Below are 27,524 nucleotides of genomic sequence, written 5' to 3'. Positions count from 1 at the left end.
ACTCATTTTACTACGCTACCTGACGTACGTCTCTCTACTGCAATACATCCGTACCGAGTGAAACTGTGGGTTAAGAAGTCGCCAACGCCTAAGACAGCAAGCTACAAGCAAGTCGTTCAGCTACTCACTGCTCCAGCACGACACAGCCTAACTGTTACAATATATAATAGCATCTTATGAAATAGGTCGAAGCCGGAGCTACTCCTCAAATAACGGGCTCCAGCTCCGGCTCCGGCTGAATTTTATGTAGAGCTCCAGCTCTGGTGAAAATGCACGGCTCCGGGGCTCCGGCTCCAAAGCCCTGTGTTCAACAACCGCGTTTGGATAACTTTACGTCAGTACAACGCTGTGCTCACCAGACATGGGGTAATCACGATTAGTAATCGTAATCGATTACGACGATTACAGCATTTTCAAGTAATCGTAATCGCAATCGATTACATTCGAAAAAATTCCGAAGTAATCGTAATCGACTACTTCCCATATCTAATCGATTTCTTTGTGAAATAACGATTACTTTTTAGTTGTACAAGGACTATGACATAAACTGAACATTCGTGAACAAGGAAGATGTATTATACCAGGTTCATGATAGCACAAACGTCTGATTTTATATGCCATTGCTCATTATTACGTCAGAAGTAGCCTATTAGCTTTGCTAGTCATTGCGTAAGAAGTATCCACAGTAAATAAATATTCGATGTACGTCACGTACATTCGTGTGATTGTAAGAGCACCTGCCGTGCTGTATATCATGTTATCAACACGTTCCACACGCCAGTACCCCGCAGCATGAAAATAATTAATCACCACTCTACCTAGTAACTTGTGTATTGATGTTTGGGTATGCAAACGCAGTTTGACCGTTGCTGCTTGGCGAGCAGTAGGCCTATGTAGTACGTACGTACACCGGACAGAGATTTGAAATTTTGTACTCGTCAAATAAAACATTACGGTTTCCACAACGAAGCAATAAAAATCAACAGTTGCTGATATATTTCACAACCGAGCCGTTTTTGCCGTTTCTCGTAGCGGCAGCTTGCAGTACATTATATGTATTAAGTTGAAGGCAGAATTTTATGTTCTCTTCATCTTATTCTCATATGACTCTACTTGAAACATGCGCTAATCGTTGTTTCATAATTCTTTACTCAACATTGGGAACTGCCGCCATAGCCTTATATATCATGTTAGCGTGGGTTGTAGCTAGAATCAGGACCAAAACAGCTATTCGACCCCAAGTCCAAACGTTAGTCTTTGGACCCTATAGGGTGGTAATTTCAAGTTGAAGACTGAATTTCGTCAATAATATTGGTAATCGCATTACATTATTATTAATTTTTAATCCTCTCTCTTTCTCTCTGCCTCCGATGGTCAGATTTACCCGTAGAGCTGGGGGGGGGCACGTAATTCATAATTATACCGTCTGTCATCTTGTCAAGTGTATGTTGGTGATTCGTGACTTCCGGTATGTTATATAATCAAAATATATTGTTGTATCCCTAACGTAGCAGACTAAAAGAAAAACTTTCGTGAGACGCACACACAAATTGTCATGTCTTTAATGCTCTGTGGGTGTCCGGGTGGCATTTGCATTGTGGGCTCGGATTGGGAGGACCGGACTATTAGTCACGCCCACCCAGCGCGGCTATTGACAATGGACACATACCCTAAGTTTCGGCCAAGGTCTTTCTTCAGTAGCACACTTCGTGAAGTCGCGTGTTGGTCGAAATTGCTTATGTCTTTTGGTGTGTCGTGGCACGGCATTGACTGGAACCTAAATGCCTATTGCTCTAAATTAGGGTTGCATTTAAAACAAAAATAAATTTAAAGCGAGCATGTTTGCGACAAGGCCCTTGTTTAAAACATGTTTTTTATTCTTTTCTTTTGTTGTTGTTTTTTAAGCCTTGACGTCACGAATGTGGATTGACATTGACGATTGAAAATATAGGGTAAATATAGCTCCTTTGACGAAATATCTGTACTATAACTATTGAACCGACTATTTTGAGGGGTTCCAACCACCCCATATCGATGTATGTCTGCCAAATCGGGTGGTAACTGTGGAGCTTGGCGTAATTTTACAACTTAAAAAAACACTATTTAGTTTTTTTTGAAGCCTTTGTTTAAAACACATTGTTTAAAACAATTGTTTGTTTAAAGTTTAAACCATTTGTTTTAAATGCAAGCCTACTATAAATTATGTATGCTTTTTTGTTGAGGGGGAGACGTATGCATTCCAAAATCAAGCTTATCTATAGAGAGAATTTTCAAGTTAACTAAATCTCTCGAGAATACTCTATAATTTATGTTGGTTTACGAAATACTCTTGAGTCCCCTCCGAGCTCGCTCCCCACCCTATTGGTAAATTTGGGGTGCGGCAGTCATGGACCTGGCAAGAATGCAATTCGTTGGGTGCGATAAATCATCCTCTATAGAAATGGGCAATGAGTACATTATGACGTAACAAGCAAATGACTCATCGTTTTTTAAAGGAAGTTTGTTATCTCAGTAGGCCTTTTCAGCGCAATCCATATCAGACATGGGGTGATTACTTCATGAATGTAATCGATTGCGATTACGATTACTTCTTAATGACGCGATTACGATTACGATTGCGATTACAGCAAAATCGGGAAGTAGTCGATTACGATTACGATTACATTAGAAAAGTAATCACGATTACTCACGATTACATTTATTTTGCATCTTAGAAGCTATGCTGGAAGACAATATATGGATTGCGCTGAAAAGGCCTAATGAGATAACAAACTCCTTATAAAAAGATACGTCATTTGCTTGTTACGTCATAATGTACCCATTGCCCATTTTTATGGAGGTCAATTTATCGCGCCCAACGATTTTCATTCTTTTCAAGGCCATAACCGCCGCACCCCAAATTTCCCAATAGGGTGGAGAGCGAGATCGAAGGAGACTCAAAAAGTATTTCGCAAACAAACCTAAGTTATAGAGTATTTTCAAGAGATCTCATTAACTTGAAAATCCTCTCTAGATCAGTGATTCCCAACCGCGGCTCCCAGCTAGCCTACTTGCGGCTCCCATTGACGTTGGAAAATCCAACAGAAATAATAAAAAATCAATCTATAACAAACAAAAAAATGATATTCAAAAATTACACATGCTTGGCTTGGAATCTGGAGTCTATAAATAAGGGCGGAGACCAATTTCTTGGCTGCCGAGTAGCGATTCTCTACTCAGCAACGATTTCGTTACTCAACTCACGTCAAAAAGTATCCTCACACTAAAATGCGTTTGGATCGACACTCAAATTTAAGTCTGCTCAGTTACAGATTTAATTAAGTGCAGGTGGTGTTACAACACTGAGAGAGGGGGTTAAAAATTAATAGTAATATAATGCAATTACTAATATTATTGACGAAATTCAACTTGGGATTACCACCCTACAGGACGAATTGCTGTTTTGGTCCTGATTCCAGCTACACACATGATATATAAGCGGCAGGTCCCAATGTAATGAGTAAAGAATCGTGAAATAACAATTGGCGCCCGTTTCTAGTAGAGTCATATGAGAATATGACGAAGCGAACATAAAATTCTGCCTTGAACTTAATACAGATATTGTACTGCAAGCTGCAGTTACGAGAAACAGCAAAAACGGCTCGGTTATGATATCTATATCACCAGCTGTTGATTTTTACTGCTTCGTTGTGGCTAGTACCAAATTTCAAATCTTTGTCCGGTACGTACTAGATAGGCCTACTGCTCGCCAAGCAGCAACGGTTAAACTGCGTTTAACTAAGCATAACCAAACATCAACACATAAGTTACTATTTTAAACTAGGCAGAGCGGAGACAAATTATACTGCTGCGAGGTAGTGGCGTGTGGAACGTGTTGATAACTCGATATTATACAGCACAGCGGGTGTTCTTACAATCATGCTAATGTACGACGTACGAACATCGAATATCTATTTACTGTGGATACTTCTTACGCAATGACGCGCAAAGCTAATAGGCTGCTTCTGACGTAATAATGAGCAGTGGCGTTTGAAAATCAGACGTTTGTGCTATCACGAACCTGGTATAATATCTCTTCCTTGTTCACGAATGTTCATATGTCATAGTCCTTGTACAAATAAAAAGTAATCGTTCTTTCACATAGAAATCGATTAGATATGGGAAGTAGTCGATTACGATTACGATTACTTCGGAATTTTTTCGAATGTAATCGATTGCGATTACGATTACTTGAAAATACTGTAATCGTCGTAATCGATTACGATTACTAATCGCGATTACCCCATGTCTGATCCATATATTGTTTTCCAATATAACTTCTAAAATGCAAAATAAATGTAATCGTGAGTAATCGTGATTACTTTTGCAATGTAATCGTAATCGTAATCGACTACTTCCTGATTTTGCTGTAATCGTAATCGTAATCGTAATCGCGTCATTCGGAAGTAATCGTAATCGCAATCGATTACATTCATGAAGTAATCACCCCATGTCTGGTGCTCACTAACATGGGCGACGGGCATATAGTTACCACGAAAGAAATCACATGTTATTGAATAAATACAAACACAACCAAAAATATCATGATCACGCGGCCGCATTTCATAACCTGGCCGCATTCCAGTGCATAGTCGTGATGAACTAACTGGAGGCCAAATGCGCATGTTAAAAGGTCCATGTCCATAATTGTCCATTGCCAGTGAAATCCGGACTAATCTATTTACTCATATCGGCTTACTGTGCGCTCGGTAACCGTGAGTAGCCATGTTTTGTAGGCTATACATATAACTATACAGAGTGTCGTTTCCTAGTCGCGCGAAGCGTGAACACTGAGCAGTTTTTCATATTCATTAGCGAATTTTATTATAGTTTCACATATTATGTCAAATATTTGTCCTTTCACTGCCCATGGGATCAGATTCGTCGGTGAGTTGATGCAGGGAGTGTCTTCGAAAATTTAGCGAAGTTATTAAATCTGTGCTGCATCTTTTGGTGGACCAATTGTTATTAGTACCCTTTGTTGCATGCTCTTATTTCTTGATCGTCAGGATTGTGGGTATAGTGGAAAGATATTGGATTCGCCCAAACGTAGGCCTACCAGAAACAATCCTCCGTGATGATGAAAACACGATTACAAATTATTATTTCTTTACGGGGGCATCATTTTCCTCTGCTGTTCGCGTTAGTACTGTGGGGGTCAGATTACGAAGGACTCTACTATATTAAAATGAAGAAACAACTCGCGTTGCACCGCGCGTTGCGCGAAGAAAATTTGACGAATAATTTCACGTCTTCACGTGCTAATCGAATTAAGCGTCGACATCCGCATAATTCCCCTTTTACTGCCGCAAGTTGGCCACCCCTGGACTGAAGAATCGATATCGGGGTTAGCTATAGACACGGTAGGCCTACTTGCTGGAAAACTATCTCCTCGTAAAGAGTGGTCTTTTGGGGACCCCGAATCGTTTTCTAAGCGTCTCGATCTTGGCAGCCATCCCCCATATTATAAGGCCACTAGTTCAGTCGAACAGCAATACGGAAAAGTTGTATCGGATACGGCTTTTACACTTTGCGTGATTAGGATACGTTAATTAAAAATATGGCAGATCGTCAAAGTGCCATATAAAGTATAGCTTTATTTTCGGAAAATATAAGGCATTACTACACATGCGTTTATACTTCCCGTGTATGTTCTCCAGAAAAAAGAACTGAAACTATAATTAGAACTCAACGTATAATACTCGTAATTGGAAAAAATACAGTGGTGGCTTTTGGGGTGGGCGAGGTGGGCGGTCGCCCGGGGCCCCCCTGGTCGAAGGGGCCCCCCCAATTTGGATTTTGCGCTTTTTTCAAGGAGAATGACGAATAAACAAGGAAATCCATGCACCAAGCAAGAATATGATTCCGTACAGATGTGTCAATCATCATCAAATCACTGCATTTGTTAGAAAAGTCCCGTATCCCGATAATCATCATGTCCCTGCACGCGGTAGAATTACTTAGTTTTGATGTAGTCTATCCTTGCACACATGTAAAAAAGACATGGCCGAATCCAGCACGTGAGCAACCCTTTGCGGTGGTGAAAGATAGATAATAGTAACCGATTCGAAAGGGGGGTCTGGGGGGCGGAGCCCCCCAGAAGTTACGGATAGATACTTATAGGGGCCCCCCCGGTAAGTCTCGCCCAGGGCCCCCCCCCGTTCGTAGGGCCACCACTGAAAAAATACAAATACTACTTCTAAAAAGCGGAAAATATAGTTCATGTGTTTTGTCCAGAAAGTTTCAATGGTGCTGGTCTGCTAAAACAGGTTTAACGTTAAAAAAGTCAAAGACCACTTTTCACCATTAGAACACGTCATGGGCTGCCAGGTATAATAGGCAATTGCTAGATTGCGAAACGTAGTTTCAAACGTTTTGGAGGCCATACTTACCGTGATGAAATATTTGATATAGGCGACAATGAGGTGTGAATGGAACCACGCAACCTGCTAAATTATATTCAACGATACTTTCGTTAAAACTAATTTGTCACTCCATATCTACTGTGCGTGAAGCGCAACGAAAATCATGGGTATTACATGACTTTTATGAAAATCTATAATGTTGGTACTACGTGAAAACAGCCCGGAAATTCCTCAGGCTATCTTTCTTGGGGGATTAAACTACTTCTTCTTGACAAACTGAAAATAGCGAAAAGTAAGTAAGTAGTTCACAAAATATTACGAAGTAGATGTAGAAGTAGCGAAAAAATATCTACTCGAGTAAGTACCAGAAGCAAAATTACTTGAGTACTTCGAAAAAGTAGCAGTTTCGTTACTGACCAGACCACCTCTGGAAGCGTTACTAGGTAATATTACATTTGCCACCACCTATAGCATTGTGGAAATGGATTTTCAGGACTCGTTCGTATCAAATCAAAAGCGCGGGTTTTCAAGACACTATCACTTATTTTAATACATGCGCCTGCAAAATTCGCTTTGAAATAATAAAAATCGATGCAATTTCTACATGATCTATGATATTATTCATTGTACCTTTTCTTCAAACACTTGAATATATGACTGGCGGTACTGAACCTGAGTATTGTTTTCAGAACTACATTAATTGCAGTAAAGAATGTATTAACTCGAATACTTTCCGTGTGTCCCTTATCAAAAGTTAACAGCACAATAACAAGGATTGCAACGAACAACACATTCATATTCGCAATTTATTCACTATAAGCTTTTCAACTGACCCTCATCGGTAGTGGCCGTCACTATAATACGGAGATTGCAATTCGAAATGTAAAGATGAAATAGGTAGTGTGACGTAAGAATGGTATAACAACAACAACAACGAGAGATTTCACAAAACGAGAGCGTTAAGCAAAAACGCAATTAGTGCAATACAAATAAGCTATAATATATAGCCTGAGACGCAACACTAATGAAATACACGGAGAGAATAGAGTCGGTCCTTTTGCCGACAAAGAATCGGTTGCTCGAGTTTTATTATAGTCGATTCGAGAACCTTTAAATGGAACAGACTACGTCCACGAGCAAGAATTGAAAATCTGTTATCGTTATACGATCTTGCACACTCTGGATGCGTAAGAAGGTGCTGACCTATTGCAGAGTTACATGCCATGGTCTGGTCATAGTCGCGCAAGAAAGGGTTACTGGTCTGCGATTGACTGTCTGAAATAGCATTCACGTCAGGTTTTCTAATCTGCTTAGGCACATGTTGGTTGATTCTTTGTTGCAAACGAAGTGAAGTACGACCCACATACCAACTGTCGCAGTGACACGCATAATTGTAAATAATACTACTCTGTTTTGTGGCAGGTAGTACATCCTTCTGTGTTGCAGGAAAGAGAGATTTTGTGGTGAAAACAATCCTAGGTTGTACCCACATGAAACATTGACTAACAGACGACATGATTTGCTTCTCAAATCTACCAGAAACTTTACCAATCCATGGTAAATGTAAATAGACTGGACATTTACTGGGTCCAATGAATTTAGTGGCTCTGAAGTCAATCAGTTGTTTGTCAATGGTGGACTTCACAATGTGATCAGGGTATTCATTAGACTGGAAAATTTTCCGTATGAAATCTAATTCAGATTCAAGTTCCGACTTACTACAAATCATTAGAGCCCTGTGAACAAGCGTTCGTATCAGATTAGTTTTGCGCTTTGTCGGACAAAATGAATTCCAAGCGATATATTGGCCAGTGAAAGTGGCTTTCCGAAAGACTGAGGTTAGAAACCTCTTATTGAACTTTTTTACGAAGACATCAAGGAATGCAAGAGAATTGTTATGCTCCTTTTCTATAGTAAATTTGAGCGACGGATGAAGCTGATTTAAATGCCTCAAAAATATATCACATTCCGATTCTTTGTTAAAGACCACGAAAGTGTCATCAACGTACCGATGGTACATAAGTGGTTTATCAATGTTCCGAAATAAATTTTGCTCGTGATAACCTACGAAAATATTAGCAAGTATAGGACCAAGAGGTGATCCCATAGCTAGTCCATCGATCTGTTTGTATATGACTTCATTGAAGCTGAATTCCACGTTGCATGTTGCCATGCGCATTAGTTTGACGAACATGTCTCTCGAGAATGGCGGGGATCGCAAAGAACCACCGTATAACTCATTAGCACAGATTTGTATGGTCTCTTCAACTGGGACGTTGGTAAACAGACTTGAGATGTCGTAAGAGCACATAAAAAGTTTAGCAGGATCGAGCTTAGAACTTCTTATGGTATCAGCAAACGTGAACGAGTCACGAATGCAATGCACTAATTGCCAGTGTTGGGATGACTCGAGTCATGACTTGACTCGAGTCAGACTCGAGTCAACTTTTTCTTATGACTTGACTTGACTCGAGTCACTTTGGAAAAATGACTTGACTTGACTTGACTCGAAGCTTCACAAATGCGCATTGACTCGTGACTCGGAGCAAAATTTACGAGTCAATTTCAAGTCATCAAGTAAACGGTGTCGAATAAATCACTGTATCTCGTGTGTGTTCGGAATGTTCGAGATATACGCCGGTGTCACTTATGAGAGCAACCAGTCATTCACTGATCGTACGATACACTGATCCTCGATTGTTAGATCACAAATAAATAGACCGCAAACTAAACAATCACGGCTTGCGTTGTCGTCGTAGTAGTAGAAGATTACTCTAAATAGCCATGTGTCTCTGTTTCTTAGACGGATCAATGCTTACGTTGCGCAGTGCTCACCTTTACCAACCTTTATGTATGATTTAAATCAAACAAATATAGTTTGTGCGTTTATTTAGCCTACTTACGGATATGTAGATGTAGATTAGGTCCTATAATTTGGCTGATAATAACTGACTGTAGCATGTGACTGTACAGTTAAATGTATTTTATTAACAGTTCTACGTGTGCGTGAGTGATACAAACGTCTTTTAGCATGTATATTTAACTAGATATTCGTTATTTGATTCAAAATATATGATCATCATTGATCAATTAATCTGTCTTTCACCCAGCTAGCAAAGTGTAATGACTTTGAATCATCACTCATACATCGAAAATTCAATTTGACTTGAATTGTGACTTGACTCGTGACTTGACTTGACTTGACTCGACTTGACTCGAGTCACCTCCAAAAAACGAGTGACTTGACTTGACTCGAGTCACCTTTGAAAATCGATTGACTTGACTTGACTCGAGTCAAAATCTGCAATGACTCGTGACTCGAAGGTAGTGACTTGATCCCAACACTGCTAATTGCACAATTACCAATTGCACTAATTGCATTTTTGCTTAACGCTCTCGTTTTGTGAAATCTCTCGTTGTTGTTGTTATACCATTCTTACGTCACATTACCTATTTTATCTTTACATTTCGAATTGCAATCTCCGTATTATACTGACGGCCACTACCGATGAGGGTCAGTTGAAAAGCTTATAGTGAATAAATTGCGAATATGAATGTGTTGTTCGTTGCAATATTCAAATTCTGTACCACAAGGAACCTATATAACCAATAACAAGGAGATAGAAACAAATTCAAACGAAAACCAAATTGGCAAAGTATGACGTAAAGGAACCCTTAACTCTTGATAAGGGACACACGAAAAGTCTTCGAGATGATAAATTATTTACTGCAATGAATGTAGTTTTGAAAGCGATAATATTTATAGTTTAAGTCATTTTGTTAATGTTTATCACTTTACCTATCCTACTGTTAAATTTTGCGCAAGTCATATTACGGTTGCACGATAATTGAGCTAAATTTCAACGAAAAATTAAGGGGGTCCGCGGGGGTCCCTGACGGCCAAAAGGGGTCCGTGGAGACGAAAAGGTTGAGAACCACTGAGCTAGAAAGTCTCTATCGCGTTATGGCTGAGTGCCTGGCTAATTGCGCATTTTTCGGGGCGGCGTGATTTCTGAGATCGATTCCTGCGTGGGCGAGTTCAGTACTGAGAGTCGTTCGTATCGAATTCGTACTTTGGGCATGAAACGACAGGGTGATAAAGCTAGTCCTTCGAGGACAAAACGTTCCAAAGGACGGGGAGGTAGTCCAAATCGGCGAAATTTCAGCAGACATAACAGGTTTGATGATCTAATAACGTACTGGGCAGTGGGCACGCTCCCGTGATATATAGATTGCTGAAGCAATCATACTGAAACATGCAAACACCATGTATACTTTATATACTTTGCTGATTTTAGCTCTGTTCAATACGTTATATTTCTTGCCCCATTCAGACCTCAGATGGTTGTATTGATCTTTGACTAGTTTCTGCTTGATCAGAGTCTGGAATGAACGTTAAAGAAAGAGGTTTCAGAATCACCTATTTATCCGCTGTCGACACTATGCGAAGTACACAGCTACGTGCTTTATGGATTTACAAATTTTCGTATTTCCCGGATCATACTTTCGCTTCATACCGGTAGTGAGCTATGTGACAAGTGACGTCTTGCTGCAGCGTGAATAACCATATCATGGATAAAAATGACATCTCTAAGCCCGCTGTGGGTAAACATGGACGTTGAAAAATGTTTGAAAATTGCTGACAACGATGACAGTGCGCTGTGCACTTTGAAATATAATTGGAGCGATTCGTCCAAATAGAGTTCTGTTTGGTCTAAAATTTCAGTTTAATACATTCTCGATATAATTACATTTTCCTTCACAAACCAACAGGTAAGTCTTGTGAAACGATTTGTTCTCTATTCTAGCCCACACTACCGTGAAGACAGGTATGGCTCAAGGAGAAATTCCGGATATGGTCGCTCTGCTGAAAACTACTCGCCGCCGCGAAGATCTGTATCTCCGGTCTCATATCGCAGCAGTGAGAAAAGGCGCGAGTCGAGCAGAACCTCGTACAAAATGCTTCTCGTGAAAAATTTCAGCTCGCAAATCTCTGACATTGACATCGAAGAGAGCCTTTACTATGAGTACAGAAAGTTCGGGGAAGTAACTGTCAAAGTTTCCTCGGACAGTCGCGGCGAGCGTGTTGCATATGCAACTTTTCGCTCTTCTGAAAGTGCGTCGAACGCGAAAAATGCAAAGGGTCACCTCGTAATGTACGATCGAAGGTTGACGGTTGAAGCTGTTCATGATAGAAAAGAGAAGAGAAATAGATCAATCTCTCCAGTGCCAGCTCGCGATCGGGATTCGTCATATCGAAGGAGATCCCCTTCACCCCAACATTTTGACGAGCCAATTTCGCCCAGAAGACTTTCCCCATCTTCGAATTCCGATGATAGAAGCCGAAATGCAAACAGCCCCGATGACCTAGGCTCTGAGCCGAATGTTCCACCAGAAGATGACCCAGATGCCACGAGAACATTATTTGTTGGAAACTTAGAAGCAGACATAACCAACAATGAAATACGAAGGTGCCTTGAAATGTATGGACGAGTCGAAGATGTCGATATCAAACGTGCTCAACGAGGCGGCGGTTCTTATGCATTCGTAAGATTTTCAAACCTAGACATGGCGTACAAAGCAAAGGTAGCCATGCAAGGGAAACCAATAGTAAAATATCCCACTAGGATTGGATATGGGAAAGTTTTCCATACTTCGAAGTTGTGGGTAGGTGGTCTGGGATCGTGGACTTCCTTGAGTGTACTGGAGAGAGAATTCGATAGATTTGGTGCAATTCGTAAAATCGATTATGAGAAAGGTACGAGTTTCGCTTACATTCTGTATGAGAGTATTGAAGCTGCAAAAGCTGGATGCTCTCAGATGCGCGGATGTACGCTGCCTGGTTCCGACACCCGTTTGAGAATTGACTTTGCTGACCCGGACCCTGGTATGCCTGGATATGATGAATGGGCAAACAGGAAGAGAAACGATCATGATCACTACAACAGAACTAATCATAGGGACCGTCGCTATTACGATCGCAAGGAGGATCGAGATAGGCCTGACCGTTTCAGAAGGGATAGGGCCAGGTCTAGGGACCGGCAAACAAATGACCGAGGCGGTATGCGGTCTTACGACAGAGAAAGAGACTCTGCTGACAACAGAGGTATGGACGGCGGACGACGATCCCCAAAACACTCGAAAGCGGACAGAAGGCCGTCTCCGCCTAAAGGACCGCCTGTCATTGCAGATTCCCTTCCAAAAGGTGAATATGAATTCAAGAAAAAATACGTGCCGCCTGCTGTCGATGACGCGGACGTCAAGTTTAAGAGAGAACAAATGAAATCCGCGGTCGATTTACACGAGTTGTGCCATGTGCTAAATCCACCGTGCTGGGACGGTGCGCTCGTTTTGAAAAAAACTGCCTTTGCCGTTCGATTTTTTCTTATGGATGGTGATGTTGGGATTATAAATAACTTGATAACGTCCATAAATGACGACGGGGTGCCGTCGAGCATGTCGTTTTTGAATGTGACACAACGCCTGCGTCAAGATGAAGACAAACTGAAGGATCTTCACCACAGATTGAGAGACGAGAACTGCAAGAACTGTGTTGTTATTGGTGTTCCGGGCTTGCCCGCCCCCCTAAAAGCCGGTAACGAAAATCTGTTCACGCAGCAACGGCATCTGAGAGGGCTTGTAAAATATTTCAAGGAAAAGAATGCCGCTGGAGTTGTGTCTTTCAACGGGCCAAGTCCTAATGCCGAAGATGGTAAGGAGAAAGTCACTCTCGGCTTGCTGCATGCATTCCCGCCTGGTCAATTCGCCAATGATCTTCTGTTTTCTCTTGCGCCTACCTTGAATCCTCAACTTGTCATTGAAGAGTTTTTGATGATTGTGATTGCAAGAGGCTCTTCAGCGGCCTGATATGTTGGTTGAAGGGGATTTTGAACCCGTCCAAAGCTTCTGGACGTCTGGATTATGCTGTATTTGCTGAACTTCGACTGAATTATATATGATCACAATTTGGACAGTTCAAAGATAAATGAATACAGTGTAAAATCTGCTTTTCTCATTCAACATGGAGAAGATTGTCTTGTATTTACCGAATTCCGTTATCACCAGATATGATTGGCAGTGGATTTTATGGGCCGCGCAGATAGCAGCCCCAGGGATTCAGCTCCTAGTGTATGATGGGAAGTATGCGATCGGGAGTACTGTGATTATCAAAACCTGTAATGCAGAAATGGGTATAGTGACATCATACAGATTGCGATTAGCAGTTGTTACTATTTATGAGAATAGTATCCTCTGTTGATGTCTCTTTAAGTTTTTGAGGAGAAAATTCCGTTGGTTCAGTGATAACTGATAAAAACCTGTTGTCCATATAAGCGCATTTCGGCTTTTCAACAACAATTTCCAAGTCACCTGGTTGTGATTGATGTATTTTCTGCAGCGTCTTAAATCTAATACTCAATGGGAAGCCCCGCATGTGTGTAGCCTAGTCATGTCTGCATCAAAGATTGGTGGCTAACTATCATCATTTGTGTCTTTCCATTTAGTACTCGAGTATTTGTACCGCTTTTGCGTTCATCTTCGCAGATTTTTGGCTGCAACAGTTTCATGTATTTGCCCTCAAAACTTACAAATTATAATCATGATCAAATGGAATTTTTTGAGGATGCACAAATTTTATTATTTTCTGATAGTGAAATAGTCACTGCGACTATCACAGGGCAAAGAATTGAATTGAACATCTGTGCAACATTCTGTGATTATCACTCACATAAATCGAGAGTAGCATTATGTAATTTTATGGTTTCACAGGGTTGGGCATCTTCTGAGTGAACAAATATTTTCTAATTGGCGTTTCTTAAGATGCTCTTGGTGACTGACACAGAATCAGTAAATGCGTTGAAAAAAGGTGCAATTTCTATGACTGTGGCACAGGGCTGTACGTGTACTGTGTGCAGTTCCCTGGTTTTGACAATTTCTCGTAGAAGTTCAGTTTATTCATAATTTCAAAATATCAAAGATTACGATAAAATGAAAAGATAGGAAGGACATGAAGCGACTTGATATTTTCTTCCAATCGAACACACACCTTTGACAACAGGTAGTAATAAAGAAAGTTTCAGCATGAGATATATTGGTGAGTGCAGTGTGTCAAAATCTCGATCAAGACGATCTTGAACAGAGCTAGAATTGACTCGATGGAATAATCTTGTAATTCACATTGATCCAAGAACTACCTTCTGTGTTTGTATTAATGCTGCAGCTGGAAGTAGTCTGGAAACACTAGATTTCGTTGCAGCCAGAGTAGGCCCGGTGTTAGCAACTATTTCTTTCCCGTGCGCACCTTGAATTTATTTCTGGACTGGTCTAAAAAGCCCTAAATGCTCAACATTGAAAGGTAACTGCAGTCCATACATTATAGTTAACTAGGTGCCGATGAGTAGGACAGCGGCACACGTCGCTCGAGAAAATATTACCTCATTTTGTAAGTTTTATCAGTGTAATTATGAAGTTGCACTGGACTTGCAAAGGTGTTTGAACTTTTCGCGGAACTGGAACGGAAGTCCTTGCGGACCACTGCAGTAGTTGATACCTACTTGAGTAATTCCTCATTGACCAACTCAGTCCAGTTCATCGGTACGGTAATAATTTTAATTTTAAAATACCGTACGATTACGATACAGTGAAAAGATAGGAAAGGGTAGAAACGACTTGGAGCAGTTGTTAAAGTCAAACACCCACCTGGGCATAGGCGATGCAAAGAAGAGACTGATGTCCATTATCATTTGGCTTGACTAATTCGGCCAAAATATATTTTCATATATACTTGGTCTACATTGGAATCGCTGGCCTTTTTGCCTGATATATCAGGTGAGCAGCGATGATTTTCCAAGTTGAAGTAATTTAATAAAAATAATTAAAAAATAGAATATAGTGTGAGCAGTGAGCACAGGACACCGATTCCATACAGGGCCTACGTTTAGTCGAGAAATATTTACGGGCGTGCTGACGGCAGCGCGAACGATTGAGGTCTGGCGGCGTACCTTATGATACTAAGCCGGCAATAGACAGATGCCCGCCAATTCTCCAGCTATACGGTCCTTTCTGGCGACACGTCCAAGAACCAATGCTACGATATACATCATTGAGGAGAGCTGACTATATCCATTCCTTAACTCGTGGCTAAATGGGTCACGAGTGGAATAATATCTTATTTTCAGCTGAGCAGAAAACATTGGTTCAGTATTTATGATATATATAGAATATCATACATGGGTGACCAAGTGAAATCACCGTAATTTCAGCAAATAAACTCTCAGCTGACATAGAACTCGGCATGATAGTCCCGTGACATCACGTGATATGCGTCACTCAGCTGTTTTTCTTCCGTTTTTATTTCGATGTTGTGGACGGCAAGGAATGTATTGTTTGGTGGGCTGGCCGGTCGTCAGTGATGTGAATCTTGAGAACGATATTGCTTATTACCACTCACGACTTTCAAGGTTGTGTTAACAGGTTTTTCTTCGCGTATTGCTTTTTGAGTTGGGATTTCCTTAACCAAAACCTTAGTAGGCCTATATTTATAGCAATACAGACAGTTCTACGTCTTCGTGAATAACCGGCCACCGGCGGAAATCGGGAAATGCATATATAGCATACGTGATTCTTATCGTTCTTTTATATCCGTATCACAGTACGTCTAGTACCAGTGGTTATCGAAATCTATCCCCAAAAGACCCAGAAACCATCGTGAGCCGCTTTTACGCTAGAAAACTTGATTATTTTGTAATATTCTGGGGCTCCCTCAGTATGAGTGAAGAGGACTCATCTTGAAAGTGTTCTGGTTTCTCGGCTACGTTCAAGTATATGTTGTGATACTCCAGCATGATTGGTTTTAAACTGACTCCTCCCGTGGTAGTATGATACGTGGCACGTTGAATGAACAGGTCTGCTCTGCTATGTGTGAGAATAGAACTGATTTTTTCAAGTATAACAATGGATCTCAAACCGCAGGTAAAACGTTACAGATGTATTATAATTACAGCATTCAGCTATATAGCTTTGATCGTTTCTCATTTGCAGCCCCTTTTCTTAAACTCATCCACGAATTATGTAGAAGACTGACCATGTTGTGACCAACTAAAAATAGTTCCGAATAAACTGGTGAGAGTTTGGATTGTATTCATTTGGTTTGACGATATGTAGACAATGATAATCAGCCTTCTGGATTACCGTACCATGACCTAACATATCAATTTCACCACCTCATTTTGTCGCTTGCCTTTTATATTCTCTGCTTTGCTTTTCATGCCTCTTCTCTACTTCACCTAGGCTCTGTTTTAAAATAATTCTCCTCTACTTCACCTAGGCTCTGTTTTAAAATAATTCTCCAAGTCGTTTCGACACCTTCCTATGTTTTCATTGTATCGCAGCTTTGTTGTGTTTTGAAATGATTAGAATATTGATAAACTGATATTGAGTGAGCAAAAATGCAATGATTGTTCGTCTTCCGTTTCAGACACTTACTAGTACGTAATCAAAATGTTCAAGAAAAAGACCCCCGAACAGCAAATGAAGGAGCAGGACAGAGAACTAAAGCGTACAAATCGCGGGTTAGACCGGGACCGTGCAAAACTCGAAAGAGATGAGAAAAAGATTGAAATGGAAATCAAAAAGGCTGCAAAACAGGGAAACAAACAGGCATGCGCTGTCTTAGCGAAACAGCTTGTAAATTTGAGGAAACAGAAAACCCGAATGTACGCCGCAAGCTCCCAAATCACATCAATCGGTGTGCAGGCGAAGACGATGAACGCTAATATGAAAATGGCAAACGCCATGGGTTCAACCACCAAGACTATGACAGCTATGAACAAACAGATGGATCCACAAAAAATGGCTCAGACCATGAAACAGTTCGAGATGGAAAACTCAAAGATGGAGATGAGTGAGGAAATGATGAATGATGCACTTGATGAAGCGTTCAATGAATCAGGTGATGAAGAAGAGCAAGATTCGATCATCAACCAAGTTCTTGACGAGATAGGAATTGATATGGCTGGAAAACTTGCGAATGCCGCTGGACCATCTCGTCATGATCCCACCGCGAACCAGATTACTGATGATGAATTGGAGCGTCAATTGAAAGCGTTGAGTGTACCTAGTCACTGATTGGTCTGTGTTACGATGACTGTGGAAAATAATGCAGCGAATCCCCACGAGGCGTGTACAGTGCATTCTCCATCTGAGAGTGATGACACTACGTCTGGATCCACGCTAATCTTTCCCCATCTTAGCTGACTGGAGGAAACTGGGATTACTATTTATAATAAATTAGTTGAGATTATATCTGAGTTGCACAAAATCAGAGAATATTCCATGTTTACCTGTGGGCATGAAACTTTAAGGAGTAATCGTCTAGGGACAGTCTTTTTTCACAATTTCAAACATACTACTACCGAGCTGGGAGACAAGCCTGTCTGATACTAACCCGTCTCCAGAAAAATGTGGAATTTGTTGATGAAATCAACTTCCAAGGATTATTATCACGCAGCTGCACTTTTGAGAAATTTACTTTATGCAAAGCAGGCATCAAATATGACCACTCGATTCATACAGAAGTGTGATCTCTTTGTGTATTTGTGAAAAAGGGCTGTAGATGCAGGGTTGTAACCAAGTCACATGGCTACGAGTCACAAGTCAATCACTTTCATAGTTTTGACTCGAGTCATTTTTACTTCACCACCGAGTCAAGTCATCGAGCAGAGGGTTGAGTCCAAGTCATGGTATTATGACTCGAGTCCAAGTCAATGTGTCGACTGCTCAGTTTCCAGTTTAAGTTTTGTTAAACCCACTTTTTATAACTCTGTTTAGCAGTGTTGGGATCAAGTCACTACCTTCGAGTCACGAGTCATTTCGAGTCATTGCACATTTTGACTCGAGTCAAGTCAAGTCAATCGATTTTCAAAGGTGACTCGAGTCAAGTCAAGTCACTCGATTTTTGGAGGTGACTCGAGTCAAGTCAAGTCAAGTCACGAGTCAAGTCACAATTCAAGTCAAGTCGTTTTTTCGAAGTATGAAGCATGATAACGTCATTGCATTTTGCTAGCTGTCTGAAATACAGATTGAGTGGTCATTGACTTTGAACCGATGAACGAATATAGAGTTAAATGTACACGCAAGAAGGCGCTGTATCGCTCACATATACGTATAACTGCTAAACCTCAGTTTAGCCAGCCAAGATATAGAATAGATTCGAATTGATAAGATGCAATACATTACGCATTTACAAATCGATATGATACAATTCGAGCCTGCGCCAATGGTTGAGGACTATTTAAACTATATACGATCAGTTTCAATAAAACAAGAAGTTTAGTTAAGGTAAAAACAGAGAACAGAAATTAATTTACTATACGAGTTTACGACCACGGAAGCTGTAAGCTTCGATCACATCGTTTGCGGTCAATTTATTTGTGAGAGAACAATGGAGGCTCAGTAAAACGCACGATCATTAAATGATCGGTCGCTCTCACGGGTTACACTAGCGTTTCACGAACAATCCGACCATATGCAAGATACGGTGGTTTTAATCGTCACCGATTACTTGATGACTTGAAATTGACTCGTGAATTTTGCTCCGAGTCACGAGTCAATCCCCATTTCTGATAGGCCGAGTCAAGTCAAGTCGAGTCATTTTAGCAAAGTGACTCGAGTCAAGTCAAGTCATACGAAAAAGGTGACTCGAGTCAAGTCATGACTCGAGTCATCCCAACACTGCTGTTTAGTGATATCGAATGGTTCGAATTTATAATACACTAATTTTCCTCACTTCTAGCAGTTTTTGGTCGCATTTTCAAGTACCAGTACCAATAGACGAAATCCCAAGAGTGTGGTTACTTTACTTACTTCTCTTCGAAACTAGAATGAAATGTCAGTCTTGGCAGTCTGAGTCTCGAGTCATACGACTTGGTTTGAGTCATGCGCAATGACTCGAGTCCAAGTCGAGTCGATACACAGATTGACTCGAGTCGAGTCATTTCGGTATTTTGAGAAAATGACTCGAGTCGAGTCATCAGAAAATCGTGACTCGAGTCGAGTCATTACAACCCTGTGTAGATGCATTATCATGAAAGTGGTACTCAGACTATCTTTGGTCACAGTGACCTAGCTTTGATGATTGGCTTTAAAGAGTAAAAATAAAGTACGAAAAAAGTAATACTGGTTCATAAAACAATGCAATGTTCCCTTTTGCTAACATGATTAATTTTCTGTACCAATGTTCCCATTAAAATCTTCTTATATTGTGCTCTCGACTCTGCGAGTTTGCGAGCGTCTTGAGCCAGATCGGCCTTGTGGAGTGTTTTGATGCGTTTCCCTTTGCTGTTGTTCAAGATCAGCAGTACTGAATAGTTCAATAACTGTGTACGGAGAACAGTCTTCCAATCCAATTGTGCCACAAAGCCATCCATAGAATCCTTTCTCCAGGCTGCTGACTTCGATTCTCCAGTTAGTAAAGGACCACCTGTTATGGTACATGTAAGGACACAAAGCGTTCACATAAACAAGCCAACTTACCCTAGCTGAATGAACGCTGCGTAGATCGCTATCCCAATGGTGAAAATCACAATAAAAAGCGGGAATGTTAAAACCAGGACTGGGCAGATGGTGATTCTGTGGCAAAGCGTACGTTCGTCATAGTAATAGGAAAATATGTTTTGCCATGTAAGTGCACCAAAGTAAAATGAGACCAGTATGGAGGCAATAAAGACAAATGGCAAGGCTAAAATCGATAAAAGCAGGACGTGTGGACCTGTAAATGTATATAAACACACGTCAAGAATGAACCGTAAGTGCTGATTCAACAAGAGTAACCTTTTCCTAAACCGCAGATACAATTTGATGACTTGGTAGGCAAATTTGATCTTGATGACATGACTGAGCCTGGTGTTGAAGCCGCTGAATTAGGCAGGCTTTCTTCGACATTAGAAATTTCCAACAGTTCTCTTCTTGTCAAGTCAAGCTGCACATCAACCACTTCTCCACGACGCTTTCCTGTTTAAATATTATAAGGATCGACTCGACGCTTTCCTGTTTAAATATTATAAGGATCGACTAACACCTAGAAAATTGAAAAATTATCAAAATTTTGAATTCTTTTTGGTTGGAAATAATAACATGGTAGCCTATCTTAAATGTTACCCTTATTTCATTAAAAAATAAGAAAAAATCTCGATTTTACTCGGCATACCGTCAGTATTTTCTTCACTGCAAAAATGTTTGATAGTGTTTTTCTCCATTGTGTAATTTCATTCACTTCATCGTAATTCAAATTTTGTATGAAATATTTATCATAAATAATTCACTCTTTTTTAGAACGCTATCATCCAGGTCTGTGATTTTTGACTTAGGTCTACCATTCTCTGAGTTACGAAACGGCACAGCAGACTTGGGATAAATACAATCTTAAATGAACTTTCTCCAAGATGAGTTACACCTATTCTTTCAAAATTTTTTAACATGTAGGAATGTCCTAGTACTTCCTAAAACATGATCGAAAACGGGGTATCACAATTTTGATTTAAGATGAAAATGACACGTATCGGTGTACTTTTTGTCCAGTCAAATACAAATTTATGGTCATGGGGTAGCCCTTCACAAGATAGCCCTGTTGGGGTGCTAGTCCCACTATAACAGAGGCATATCACTAACACAACCAGTTATGTGGCAAACTGATACCTCTGGTTATTGTTCCGGTCATCATTACTGGTTTGCTTTCCCCCTTATCACCCATTCTCCTCCAAGTGCTTGTCCAATCGTCCCAATGGTCTTGGGTATTTTCTTGTGCAGCATCTGATCGATTGTTCCTCGGCCTCCTCCGTCCATCTAATGTCATATGGCCTTGATGTGCAGATCTTTGGTTATCTTTGAAAGATTAAGACTGTTGAGCACTGACATCTAAGTCGCAACCGATACAAGATACTTACTAGATGCCGAGGCATCTGCGTTGCGTATAGGGGTGTGACCTTGACCCGTTTCCAAATTCTCCATTTGGAGGGTGGCAATGCCAGCACTATGGGACCGCTGAACCGGCATCTGAATGGAATCTAAGAACGTAGTTATACCTACGATTCAATTGCTGTAATACAATAAAACGGTTTTGACAACATTGACACGGTCAAAATATTTCTTGCTCATAATTTTGTAGCGATTCCAGCGCAGCCTACATGCTATACTATACATTCAATGATAGGCTACTACTTATTCCAAAAAGTGATTTTCTGTTTTTTCTTATTACATCAAGTTTTGAAATTAGGGAATTAACTATCTTAACGAAAATCGCTATTTTAGCTCTATTAACAAAACAGTTACTTTCTAAATAGTTTTGTTAACAACTGTCCTTGCAGTTACACAACATGTAAACACAAACACAAACACAAACCACTCTATACCCCCGATCCTTCATGAGTCATTGCGCGTTGCGCCGCCATGAATTCCACTCTGTCGAATATCTCTTATCTTGTGATATCGCTTTTCCATTAATTTAACACATAGACAGTACTATACTTCAGTAGAGTCGGTGCTACCTTCCTCACCCTCTGAGCTGACCAGTTACCACATCTTTCGCAAAAGACACAAACAACGCAACAACAACAACACACCTACGATTTTCACGGTTGCCAGTAAACTCGCCCCAAAGTAAATTCGGCCCAGGCAAATTCGGCCATTACATCAGTAAATTCGGCCCACCGAGAATATTGTATTAAAATGTATTACCAACCGTTAACATGAATTAATTACATAATTATACTATTATTAAGTGATTTGGATGTCAGGGTATGCGTAGATCGCGTAATCACGGGAGATAGCGCGGATATTCACGGGGACCGAATTTACCGACGGCCGAATTCACCGGTCAATTCACTGGTTACTCGGTCAATTCTGCCCTCGGAGAATTTTTTATAAAAATGTATTACCAACTATTAATGTGAATTAATTTCATAATTATATTATTATCAAGTGATTTGGAGAACAGGGTATGCGTATAAATATATATATGTATATATATATGCCGATGTTTACGGGGCCGAATTTACCGACAGCCGAATTCAATCGGTATATTCGGCCCTCGGAGAACATTGTGTGAAATTGTATTACGAACTAATAATGTGTATTATATTACATAATTATAATATTATCAAGTGATTTGGAGGTTAGGGGTTAGGTTTAGGGTTAGGATTAGCGTTAGGGTTAGGATTAGGGTTAGGTTAGGTTAGGATTAGGGTTAGGTTAGGATTAGGGTTAGGATTAGGGTTAGATTAGGGTTAGGATTAGGTTAGGATTAGGGTTAGGGTTAGGTTTAGGTTAGGATTGGGGTTAGGTTAGGATTAAGGTTAGGGTTCAGGTTAGATAATGGTATTGTAACTGTTGTTACTCTGGCCCTGGCCGAATTTACCGAGGGCCGAATTCACCGACGGCCGAAATGACCGAGGGCCGAATTCGACGGGCCGAATTTACCTTGGGCCGAGTTTACTGGCAACCATTTTCACACTACAAAATCAAAATTTTATGCTCGACTAAGCACTAAGCAGCGTCCAATTTTGATTACACGAATCTCCTGCTTTCAGCTCGTTGTTCTTAGCTGAGTAACTTGCAATGAATAATTTATTCAAGTTCGTGTTCTCGTCAGATAAGTCTTTGCCCATATTTAATAGATCCTGATAGCGATATTTTACGTAGTATACGTAGCTTACTGTGAGCCTATACAAAATCTCAGGAGTCGCACACATAATAATGACACCGTTTCTTTGCGTCATTTTACTCAATAGACACAACTACGGATTCGACGGTGGATCGAAAAGTCACTTGGCTGGTGATCGCTTAGGTAAGATGACGGTTAACAGCTCAGTTTTATCATGTTGGATTCGATAATTTTTGCGCAGTATTCATGGAAACTGTATAGGCTTGATAATCGAAGATTGCATTTATATTTTTATCTCTCAAAGACAATGTACAATAGAATGCAAAAGACGCAATGAAATTTGAAACATACCGTATTACCGCAAAACTCGTACAGCGTAGGTACCGTTGACAATTCAATTTGGTCTTATAAAGCTGAATCTGTCTTAATTTTAAGACCGTATAATCTTGACAATTCAATGTGGTCTTAAAAAGTTTGATCAGTCTTAATTTTAAGACCGAATAATCTTGACAATTTAATATGGTCTTGAAAAGCTGAATCAGTCTCGATTTTAAGACCTCACTTCATCAGTATGACTAAATTTGCCGAAAATGAGACCAAATCTTCTCAATGTCCTAATTTTGAAACCAAAATTACAAATTATTTTTTGTAGTGTAGCTCAGTTGCTGGGTATTCTCTCTCGATTGACTGTGTTTCACATATGTCATGTGAAGTGCTTGGTTAACTGTATGTATAAGTATAATGATGTCTTGTAGACACAGACGTAATTCCGTTGTTTACCGTCCCGTCTCCATGATGCATTGTGTTATTGAACTAATTGCAAATTCAATATTAGGCCTACATTATTTTGGAAGTTCGCATATATATTTCGCACAGTAAGCCTGACACATCGAGAAATTCCTCTTAGGTGTTCATTTCTTGTGAGTTGATTATATGTTTATTGGTCTACTGGTCAATATTATGTGCTTGACGGATCCATCTACTTTGTGCATGTCTCAGCTATATTGATTATGTACATATTTTTTGTACAATCACAAATAAGTAATCACCATGTGAAGCGGCTTGATAGGATAAAGACTCAACCACGAAATGCCGGTTTCAACTCTTGCTTAGAAATGCTCTCTATATGACGAACAAAGCTTAATGACAAGACTTGACTCTTGAAAGTTTAAATTGGTACCAAAATCATTCCTTAGTACTGTGTTACTCAAAAAATTAGACCTACTCGATTTAATAATAAACGAATTTATTATAATAAGAAATTTTGAATATTAAATTGTGAGTGAAATACCTGCCAAAAATAGACCCTGTCTTTGGATAAACACAGGTTTTTTAGTCATAGGTAGTATTTCACAGTTTCATAATTCAGTAGGTGTACAATTTTACCTCGCCCTCCTTTCAAGTATGCCATGCATCACACCTTGTCATTTTACAGTTTCTCAAATCCTATTTCATTTGACTAAAAAGTAATGGCCTCTGCTATGAGCTTGTTTGGAGATAGACCTACCGCTGCGATTAACATAGACGTAGGACAAGCCAATCCTCCTGATGGGATACCGATGCAATCCTCATTGTCGTATGCTAGTGATAAACACCCAAAACGTCTACTAGACATTTTGAATGGACTAAGGAAGAATATGGAACTTTGGGATGTATGCTTGATTGTGGGAAGCTCGAAATTGTATGCGCATCGTGTGGTTCTGGCAGCATGCTCTCCGTATTTCCGTGCTATGTTTACGGGAGAGCTTGCCGAGAGTCGTCAGACCAATGTGGTGATACGTGATATCGAGGAAAAGGCAATGGATTTGCTGATTGAGTTTGCGTATACGTCTCGAATTGTTGTAGAAGAGAGTAATGTTCAGTCGTTATTACCGGCCGCATGCATTCTGCAGATGGCAGAAATTCAAGAGATCTGCTGCGAGTTTCTTAAGCGCCAACTCGATCCATCCAACTGTCTCGGCATACGTGCATTTGCAGACACGCATGCGTGCAGAGAGCTGCTGAGAGTCTCGGAGAAATTCGTTCAAGCTAATTTTCAAGACGTAAAGGAAAGTGAAGAATTCCTGCTCCTACCTCCTCAACAACTGATAGAGATTATATCATCTGACGATCTGAATATTCATTCCGAGGAGGAAGTGTATTCGTCGATTCTCGCTTGGGTGAAATTCGGAATCAAAGACAGGCAAGTGATGCTGCCTCAAATCTTACAGCATGTCCGTCTGCCGCTTCTGTCTCCCAAGTTTCTTGTGGGAGTGGTTGGATCGGAACCGTTGATTCGGTGCGATGAGAAATGCAGAGATTTGCTGGACGAGGCTAAAAATTATCTTCTATTGCCCCAAGAACGGCCACTGATGCAAGGTCCCAGGACACGTCCCAGACGTTTGATAACCAAGGACGCGCTGTACGCAGTCGGGGGTTGGTGTAGTGGTGATGCCATCAGCTCCGTGGAAAGATTTGACCCAGAGACTAACGCCTGGGCGCTGGTGACACCCATGAGTAAACGCAGATGTGGTGTTGGTGTGGCAGTGCTTGACAATCTCTTGTATGCAGTCGGTGGGCATGATGGGACTTCATATTTGAACAGTGTGGAGAGATTTGACCCTCAAACTAACCAGTGGTCGAGTGATGTTGCCCCGACTAGCACTTGTCGTACGAGTGTTGGTGTGGCGGTTCTTGACGGATATCTGTACGCAGTCGGTGGACAGGACGGTGTGTCGTGTCTTGACATTGTCGAAAGGTATGACCCAAAGTCGAACCGTTGGAGCAAAGTTGCCTCCATGAACACCAAGAGACTGGGAGTGGCAGTCGCTGTTCTCGGAGGATTTTTATACGCCGTAGGGGGCTCTGACGGCATTACCCCATGGGACCTTGTTGAGAGATATGATCCGAGAATCGGGAAGTGGAACCCAGTCGCTTCCATGAGTACTGCAAGAAAGCACTTGGGCTGTGCTGTATTCCGTGAAATGCTGTACGCAGTTGGTGGCAGAGATGACACTACCGAACTCAATAGCGTGGAGCGCTATGATCCGAAATCAAATACTTGGAGCACTGTGGTGGCGATGAATTCTAGACGTAGCGGAGTCGGGCTGGCAGTTGTCAATGGGCGGCTTTTAGCGGTCGGGGGATTTGATGGCACTACATATCTGAAGTCAACCGAAGTTTTCGATCCTGAGTCAAACACTTGGCGCATGTTTGGTGGTATGCATTACAAAAGATTGGGTGGCGGGGTTGGCGTAATTCGACCGTTACCTCTGCAGTGAGGGCTTGTGAGTTGTGATTGTGGAAATTTATTTGTAAGTTTTCTGTAGAAATTTATTTGTACGTTTTCTGTAACAACACTCGGTTATGTATGGATGTTTTGTTTATGTCTACAATGTCGCTAATGCACTTCTTAATCAAGTGGTCCTGTTCGACACTACTTCCGCTTCTACTTGAGCATTTTGTGTCCAAAATTAGGTAAGGTTTAGAAATGCAAGTAGTTTTGCAGCAAGTTTGCATCACTGTTATGAGAGTAGCCTTAAGAATCATTGGGAGTTTGGTTGCTAGAACATGGCCAACTCACACAAACTGAAATCTCATATGATTCAATGTATTTCGAAGAACTGAAATCAGACAAGGTCAGAGAGCATGATATTCAGTGAAAGATGACTTCACATCGCTTCATCCTCAAATTGTGCAAGAACGTCATGTTTTAATTGATCGTCTTCTCGGAGGTACAGAACTTCAGTAGCCTATACAATTGAATAGTATATTCCTATTGAAATGAACCCGACTGCTTTCGGCTGACGCTCGTCAGGGGTAATCGTCAGCAACTAGTAAAGAATTGGAAAGAACATTATACATCAACAATCACATCTCAAAATATGACGCCAACAGCGTGAAATTGGCAACGTAGTCAAAATGGACACACCACATGTTTTGCTATAGGCATTTCTCAGGAGAATGAACTAGACCAGAGTTGCAGTGCAATCACTTATCATATTTAATGCTGCAAAATTCGGATTGTGTCGCAGTGATATTCATGTTGTTTTCATGCCCATAGCTGCTGTTATTTTGTTATCTATATACACCAAAGATGGTACCAAGAAAAATATATATATTATTACCGTGGCAGCTTGATCAATGGTGTCAAATGTCCCAACTTGTACAAGGCAGTCAGTATTCAGGATGTGCCTGTAGAACAGTGGTCGGGAACTTTTGGCTCTTTTGGGTATAAGATATGGCTCTTTGCCAAATATTTATTTTTTGTGTTGAATTGGTCAATATTGTAGCAACTTTTTAGTAAATTTTCATCACGGCCAGAATAATAATTCTCGTGACAGTATAAATATCGAATGTTAACATGGAATGGCACACCCGATTTTTCGGCTTCGCTGAAGCTTTATTCCAATATGACTCTTTAAGGTCCCCTACCACTGCTGTAGACATTCTAGTATCTAATTTTCCATGTTTGTGTGGCAAGCTCT

The 27,524-nt window shown here is 40.6% G+C and overlaps 4 protein-coding genes across 6 annotated transcripts; 3 read left to right on the top strand and 1 right to left on the bottom strand.

The window, feature by feature from the left end:
• The first annotated feature begins 10,257 nt into the window (after positions 1 to 10,257).
• On the top strand, positions 10,258 to 14,015 carry LOC145454579 (RNA-binding protein spenito-like). Its single transcript, XM_080332572.1, has 2 exons — positions 10,258 to 10,582; positions 11,213 to 14,015. Exons 1-2 carry the CDS (start codon positions 10,485 to 10,487, stop codon positions 13,269 to 13,271), a joined length of 2,157 nt encoding a protein of 718 aa, XP_080188698.1. The 5' UTR covers positions 10,258 to 10,484; the 3' UTR covers positions 13,272 to 14,015.
• A 1,755-nt stretch (positions 14,016 to 15,770) lies between these two features.
• Positions 15,771 to 17,977, top strand: LOC145454585 (charged multivesicular body protein 2b-like). Of its 3 annotated transcripts, XM_080332579.1 has the most exons (3): positions 15,771 to 16,373; positions 16,443 to 16,523; positions 16,879 to 17,977. In XM_080332579.1, exon 3 carries the CDS (start codon positions 16,902 to 16,904, stop codon positions 17,526 to 17,528), a length of 627 nt encoding a protein of 208 aa, XP_080188705.1. In that variant the 5' UTR covers positions 15,771 to 16,373; positions 16,443 to 16,523; positions 16,879 to 16,901; the 3' UTR covers positions 17,529 to 17,977. The 3 variants fall into 3 exon arrangements, with proteins under 3 accessions (XP_080188705.1, XP_080188703.1, XP_080188704.1); XM_080332577.1 differs by having other exon boundaries at positions 15,771 to 16,523; XM_080332578.1 differs by lacking the exon at positions 16,443 to 16,523 and having other exon boundaries at positions 15,772 to 16,373.
• LOC145454583 (transmembrane protein 169-like) lies at positions 17,914 to 21,997 on the bottom strand. Its single transcript, XM_080332575.1, has 6 exons — positions 21,344 to 21,997; positions 21,096 to 21,281; positions 20,232 to 20,411; positions 19,935 to 20,169; positions 19,135 to 19,881; positions 17,914 to 18,220 (listed from the first exon to the last, which is right to left on the bottom strand). Exons 1-5 carry the CDS (start codon positions 21,450 to 21,452, stop codon positions 19,656 to 19,658), a joined length of 936 nt encoding a protein of 311 aa, XP_080188701.1. The 5' UTR covers positions 21,453 to 21,997; the 3' UTR covers positions 17,914 to 18,220; positions 19,135 to 19,655.
• A 1,184-nt stretch (positions 21,998 to 23,181) lies between these two features.
• LOC145454580 (kelch-like protein 20) lies at positions 23,182 to 27,168 on the top strand. The gene is made up of 2 exons (XM_080332573.1): positions 23,182 to 26,324; positions 26,357 to 27,168. The coding sequence occupies exon 1, from the start codon at positions 24,528 to 24,530 to the stop codon at positions 26,316 to 26,318; it is 1,791 nt and encodes a 596-aa protein (XP_080188699.1). The 5' UTR covers positions 23,182 to 24,527; the 3' UTR covers positions 26,319 to 26,324; positions 26,357 to 27,168.
• The last annotated feature ends 356 nt before the right edge of the window (positions 27,169 to 27,524 follow it).

Source organism: Botryllus schlosseri, chromosome 13 (assembly GCF_051294905.1).
Source record: "Botryllus schlosseri isolate E-star chromosome 13, Bs_hap1, whole genome shotgun sequence".
Taxonomy (NCBI): domain Eukaryota; kingdom Metazoa; phylum Chordata; class Ascidiacea; order Stolidobranchia; family Styelidae; genus Botryllus; species Botryllus schlosseri.
The sequence above is the reverse complement of the archived record's forward strand: the minus strand, read 5'-3'. Positions and strand labels throughout refer to the sequence as shown.

What these genes read in the sequence shown, in the direction of transcription:
- LOC145454580 (XM_080332573.1), top strand. Translation starts at nt 24,528, where the DNA reads ATGGCCTCTGCTATGAGCTTGTTTGGAGATAGACCTACCGCTGCGATT.
- LOC145454579 (XM_080332572.1), top strand. Translation starts at nt 10,485, where the DNA reads ATGAAACGACAGGGTGATAAAGCTAGTCCTTCGAGGACAAAACGTTCC. An exon ending in AATTTCAGCAGACATAACAG is followed by an intron (nt 10,583 to 11,212) that starts GTTTGATGATCT and finishes TCTCTATTCTAG; the next exon opens with CCCACACTACCGTGAAGACA.
- LOC145454585 (XM_080332579.1), top strand. Translation starts at nt 16,902, where the DNA reads ATGTTCAAGAAAAAGACCCCCGAACAGCAAATGAAGGAGCAGGACAGA.
- LOC145454583 (XM_080332575.1), bottom strand. Translation starts at nt 21,452, where the DNA reads ATGCCGGTTCAGCGGTCCCATAGTGCTGGCATTGCCACCCTCCAAATG. An exon ending in CGCAGATGCCTCGGCATCTA is followed by an intron (nt 21,282 to 21,343) that starts GTAAGTATCTTG and finishes AATCTTTCAAAG; the next exon opens with ATAACCAAAGATCTGCACAT. An exon ending in GCAGCGTTCATTCAGCTAGG is followed by an intron (nt 19,882 to 19,934) that starts GTAAGTTGGCTT and finishes GTACCATAACAG; the next exon opens with GTGGTCCTTTACTAACTGGA.